This window comes from Sinocyclocheilus rhinocerous, unplaced genomic scaffold (assembly GCF_001515625.1).
Source record: "Sinocyclocheilus rhinocerous isolate Xijiao unplaced genomic scaffold, SAMN03320098_v1.1 scaffold671, whole genome shotgun sequence".
Classification (NCBI taxonomy): Eukaryota; Metazoa; Chordata; class Actinopteri; order Cypriniformes; family Cyprinidae; genus Sinocyclocheilus; species Sinocyclocheilus rhinocerous.
The window spans coordinates 988167-994582 of record NW_015625021.1 but is presented as its reverse complement, the minus strand read 5'-3'; the positions used below and the strand labels follow the sequence as shown (position 1 = coordinate 994582).

The 6416-nt window shown below is 32.3% G+C and overlaps 1 protein-coding gene across 1 annotated transcript in view; it reads right to left on the bottom strand.

The window, feature by feature from the left end:
• Positions 1–10: 10 nt before the first annotated feature.
• The window catches only part of dennd6a (DENN/MADD domain containing 6A), a 25081-nt gene continuing 18675 nt past the window's right edge, over positions 11–6416 (bottom strand). The window contains exons 12-19 of the mRNA XM_016562013.1: positions 5178–5272; positions 4933–4998; positions 4675–4739; positions 4502–4591; positions 3068–3121; positions 2863–2972; positions 2332–2509; positions 11–691 (exon numbers count right to left, since the gene is read on the bottom strand). Of these exons, the coding sequence (XP_016417499.1) occupies positions 560–691; positions 2332–2509; positions 2863–2972; positions 3068–3121; positions 4502–4591; positions 4675–4739; positions 4933–4998; positions 5178–5272 (790 nt within the window). The 3' untranslated portion in view covers positions 11–559. The remainder of the gene's footprint in view (positions 692–2331; positions 2510–2862; positions 2973–3067; positions 3122–4501; positions 4592–4674; positions 4740–4932; positions 4999–5177; positions 5273–6416) is intronic.

Below are 6416 nucleotides of genomic sequence, written 5' to 3'. Positions count from 1 at the left end.
ATATACACACACACACACACACACACACACACACACACCCTGAAGCTCAGGTGAAATAACCTGATTATAACAAAAACAATGCCACTGTGTAAATATATATAACAGGCTTCATTTTCTTTACGCAAAATAAAATTTCCTCATTTTGGGGTGAAATATGACCTGGGCATGTTCTTGACTGTTCTGGATCTTATGAAGCAGATTTGATGTTCTTCCTCCAGACGTCCTGGTGTCACAGCACAATCATTCACAGATCTCCATTCAGACCCAGATCTCTCTTCCCTGACAGCATCTTCATGTTTAAAAGCAAAGGGAATGTTAATCTCACACGGTGAGACGTACAGCATAAAGACACGCGTGTGTCATTCTGCTATCATTCGCACCTCTCGCGCTCGGGCGCAGTCACTTCCTGTGCGGTTTTGGCAATGCCAGCATTGTCCGTTCAAGGGCAGCAGATCTACAGGAGGATCCAGCAGAAATGCGGCACACGTGTGGAAGTCCAGCGGGTTGGTGTCCGTTAACCCCGTCCGCTCTGCTCTGGTCTGTCAGTGCTGGCTGAGGGTCAGGGGCTCGGCGGTTTGTGTAAGATGCCCTGCAGGTCCTCTGGAAGAGACAGGATGATGCTCTCGATATGGGCCTGCAGTTTGGGTAGAGTTCCTGGTTTGACAGGAAGCTGATCTTTCTCGGCCTGAGTCTGAGACACAAGATGGAAAAGCAACGTATATAGTGAAATACATATTTATGCAATCAACGTACACACTGTAAAAATGATTATGATAAACAAAGATTATTGGAGTAAAGTTTATAAGAAAATACTATTTCAGTCTTTTTTACTTAACATTTAATTCAATTACTTGCCTTTCTTTGTAATTGAAATTTACTAATAATTTCTGAGTTAAACGGTTTCCTACATTGTAATTTTTTTCTTAATTTTTTTAAGTTGTAATCTAAGATTACTGAAGCTTGTTTTACAAAATAAATAAAAATTAAATTAAATTGCAGTCTTTCTACCTCAAAATTGTCAGGTTTAATTCAATGTGTTTTTTTACAAAAAATGTACTGTGAGAAAATTTACCATCAATCTGAGCGAAATTGTTTCCTACACTGTATTTTTTTCTTTTTTTATAAACAAAGAAAACTGAATCATGTTTTTAAAAAAAAATTATATTTGAGTATTTCTACTTCAAAATGTTCAAGTTTAATTCAATGCGTTACTTGCCTTTTCTTTGTAATTATTTGTGAAATTTACTAGCAATTTCTGAGTGAAATTGTTTCCAACACTGTAATAAAAGATTTTTCGAAACTGTAAACAAAGATTTTTGGTGTGCATTTTACAAGAAAATAAAATAAAAAAAACTAGCAATTTGAGCGAAAATGTTTCCTACACATTTTATATAAACAAAGATTACTGAAGCATGTTTTACCAAAAATATAACTTTAAAAATCATGTTTAATTCAGTTACTTGCAGTTTCTTTGTGAAATTCACAAGCAACTTCTGAGTGAAATTGTAAAATAAAAATGTAAACAAAGATTTTTTAAGCGTTTTACAAGAAAATACTATTTTCAGTCTTTCTACTACAAAATTTCACATTTATTTCAATGTTATTTGCTGTTTCTTTGTAATTATTTGAGAAATTTAATAGCAATTTCTGAGTGAAAATCGCATGTGAAAATAGCTATTTTTCCAGCCAATGTTGTGAATTAAAATTGGAATATGGCATAAAATATTGCAAACAAAGTGCAGTTTCCATTCCATGTTTTCAAGAGAACAACATCTTCACTTCCCGTGTAAAATATCAGTTATTAAATAATAATAAGTTGAAACAACCAGGCATGCATGCAAGACTTTTTTCCTACATATTAAATATCTTGAAATGCAAAAAGAAATGCTGTCACGTTATCTTGCATTTAGATGCATGATTGTTAATTGTGTGAGACGATTCTGGGAAGTAATTATACCAAATCAGATTTTGTCTCAGGCATTTCAAAACAATTAGATATTGTGCAATAAGATTGGATATCTGGAGTAACCAGCAGACCAATCACATGATCTGTCAAAGCAAAGGCCATCCAACATGTAGATGAGTTTGTTTCTTTATCAGATTTGAAGCCATTTAACATTATTGCTGTTTGGACTCTGATTCTGACGGCATCCATTCACTGCAGAGCATCCATTGCTGAGCAAGTGATGCAGTGCTACATTTCTCCAAATCTGATGAAGAAACAAACTCATCTACATCTTGGATGACCTGAGGGTGAGCACACATTCAGCAGATTTTCATTTTTGGGTGAAATATTCCTTAAAAAGCAGACAGAATGAGTGCAGCACTCACCAGTTTCTCCTTGAGTTTGAGCACCAGGTCGACGGTCTCCACCTCCGTGTGTTTCTGTATCCGCAGCTGCAGGTCTTCCTCACAGAGCGCCTCCAGATGAAGAGCTTCCAGCTTCTGCGTCATCTCCTTCCTGCGGTTCCTGAACCAGCCGTCGAAGTTTGGAGACCTCAGGAATTGCCTGTGCGAGTCAAGTTTGGAAACATTAAAGTGCTCACCAAGGCTGCATTTATGTGCTCAAAAATACAGTAAAAAGACCAATATTGGGAAATATTATTACAATTTGAAATAGCTGTTATCTATTTGAATATATTGTAAAATGTAATTTATTCTTGTGATGCAAAGCTGAATTTTCAGCATCATTACTCCAGTCTTCAGTGTCACACGATCTTCAGAAATCATTCTAATATAATGATTTGCTGCTCAAGGAACACTTTTGATTATTATCAATGTTGAAATCAGTTGTGCTGCCGAATATTTAGGCAAAAACAATGATATTCTACTATATATAAGAATTATTATTCAAATCTGTACCTGTAGAGGCCGATCCAGTCTCCTTTGAGTCGTGAGGTGAGCTGAGGTCCGGCCTTCTCCAGCGTTTTCATAAACTCCTCCTGGATGAACGGCCGCAGCTGCGGAGGACTCTGGGAAATGAGAGAAGACATTGTGGGCATTCATAAAAGTTGCAAAATCTATTCATTTCAAAGGAAAATATCTGGAAACAAGAAATCTGTCTTACTTTCCAGGGAGAGATGCTCTTCTGTAAAGGCATCAGACTGGCCACATATCGCTCCTGCAAATCAACCATATACTATTAATTATAACATTATTATATAACATTATGTCCTGAATTTACTGTCTGGAATTTAAAGCATGAGACTTTATTACTTTAGCATGCATTTATCATGTCTTCAAGGTATTCAGAATAACAGTGTTATTTTACCATTATTTAAATTTTTTCATTTTTAATATTTATATTTTCAGTTCATTTTAATAATTTTGTGCTTTTGTCATTTTAAATATTTCTATCTAGCGTTATTTCAGGTTTATTTTTTAGTCATTTTAGTACTTATTTCATATAGTTGCGAAGGCAACTACTACATTTTACTACAATTTCATGCAATATTTATATTTTATTTTATTTCAGATTTATTTCAATTAACAACAGTGATTTTAACAGTATTAGTTAACATTAACACTGTTCAGGACACACTGTGGCACATGTAAAGTAATAGTAGTAGTATATATTTATTTAATGCCATGTCAGCATCAAAAGCTATTTTCATGGCAAAAACTGTTTAAAAAATACAAATATAACAAATACAATAAAAACCAGCAAACAACCACAAGTTATACATCACACAAGATTTTGTACATTAACATGTGATAAAAATTCTAAAACTTTTCCTGGCAAAATTTGACTAAATAACTCTTTAAGTGAGTTCACTTCATAAAAGAGTTTTCTCTGCACTGCAAAAAAATGCTTTTCTTACTTAGATTTTTTTATCTAAAAATATCGAAAAATTCTTAAATCAAGAAGGATTTTCTAGACAAGTACAAATTATTGTCTTGTTTTCAGAAAAAACAAGTCAAAATTAAGTGAGTTTTTGCCTGAAACAAGTAAAATAATCTGCCAATGGGGTAAGCAAATTAATCTTGTTTTTTGTTTGAAATAGGATTATTTTGCTTACCCCATTGGCAGATTATTTTGCTTGTTCTAAGCAAAAACCCACTTAATTTTGACTTGTTTTTTTCTGAAAACAAGACAATAATTTGTGCTTGTCTAGAAAATCCTTCTTGATTTAAGAATTTTTAGATATTTTGGCTGCAAACAAGACAAAAAAATCTAAGTAAGACAAGCATTTTTTGCAGTGTGTACATTAAAAGCTGGACAGTCCAATAAAATATGTTTAACAGAAAGGGGAACCTTGCAAAACATACATTGAGTCAGTCATGTATGACCTACCGGTATGCGACATCTGGTAAATACCACTTGATCTAATCTAGTTTTAAAAGAGATAAAAAATCTGTTTGAAATTTCCGGATGTATTTCATAGAATTTATTATTTGTACATGTATCCCACTCTTCTTGCCACTTATTTAATATATAACGATTGAGGCACATGTAAACGGCGTCGTGTGATTGATTTTGCATGCGAAGAAATGTTCCTACCAGTGGTATGATGAAACTCTGCGTGAGCTCCAGGAAATATCGACGCAGAATTGCATTCTGGGCCGCTGAAGGGCGCTTCTGCTGGACTCCCTGATGTTAACCGCAAAAATAGTGAATTAATAGATGCGCTTGAATGTTTTAGCAGCGATATAGTACACCAGAGAGACACTCACCTTCTGCAGCTGCTTGATAATGTCCTCGTCTTTGTTCAGGAACGGTTTATATGCAGTGTAGACACCTGAGACCAGACGCGACACCAATAATCCTTCACATACTCTAACAAATGAGTCTTATTTCTTTATTTGCTTTTACAGTTTGGAGTTTATGGGTAAGAGACTAGATTTGGTGGTACTTCTGATTTTACGAGTACTAAATCAAGCCTGTATGAACACAAAACAGAATAAATGAGAAACTTTTTTTTTTAGTCTCACCAGGTTTTGAGTCCAAAGTCTTCAGATTTTTTAGTTTCTTCACTTTCATTTGTTTGGCCATCTCACCTTTAAAAAAAAATTAAGATGTTATAATAAAAAACGAAGCATGTTCAATGATCAACAACCATCTTTAATGATAATTTAACATATTTACTTCTAATATAAACTTTTGAGAGTCATAATATTCCTCAAATACATCACAGTTTAATTCTACATGCAGTTAGATGATATTTAAAGGCCAGAACCTGCTTGCTTCATGTCTCCGATGCGGATGATGTGAGGCCAGTGCTGGAGAGTTTTGGCAAAAAATGGGTTGGTAACTCCCAGGATGACTGAAGGCCTGCAGAAAAACACAGCGTACGGTTAAGAGAGAAAGCCAGTGAGAGTGTCACAAACACTTCCTGTCTGACCTCCAGAAATATCCTCATCCATCGATCTTAGCACAGAATAGCATCTCATCTGTCATACGATCATTAATCGTGACACTGATTGAATTACACGCTGCGTTTGTAGGTCAAAAGAACGAGAAACTAAATATTACACACCTGTCTACACACACACACACACACACAGGAAATACACACTACTACACACTTTAAAATACATACTACTGTATTTATGGTTTTATTATATACTAGAATAAAATATAATACTATAAATTACATTTATTACAATAAAATATTATAATAAAATGAAATTAATATTAAAATATCTAATACAGTATATTAAATATATTCATAAACTAAATTATTGTAATTATGAATACATTTAATGAAAACAATTACATTTTAGGAGCAATTAAATTACAGGAACATGAATAGTCCCTCAGTTACTTCACTCAAATGCAGTTTTTTATTTTAATTTTCTTTTTGAAAAAACACATTTAAATTATATTATTATAACAAATTATAATATATTTCATACTGTATATTAAATATGATAATAAATACAAATTATAGCAAAATAAATACCTTTAATGAAAACAATTAACTTTGCTAGAAACATATATTGTAGGTTAAACATAAATAGCAACTCAGTTATGTCACTCAAACAAATGCTGATTTTTATTTATTTATTTTGCCATTAAGTCATTTCACAATAAATTACATTTATTATAATAAAATATTTCAATATTTAATACAGTCTATTACCTGTCTTTATAAATAAATTATAATTATTATAATTATAAATAATTATAATTATTATAAATAAATGTGATGAAAACAATTACAGTATACAAATGTTATTATATTGTGTGTTTTATATAAAAATAAGGACAGGAACAGTCCTTGTTGCTTCACTGGTTTTTATTTATTTTCTTTTTGGAAAAATATAATTTGTATATCTAAAATGGACTCAAATCATATTAATATAATTATGTTTATTATTAACAGAATATCAAATAAATATTTCATAATTGAATACAATATATTAAATATATTAATAAATAAATTATAATTACTATAAATAAATTTAATGAAAAC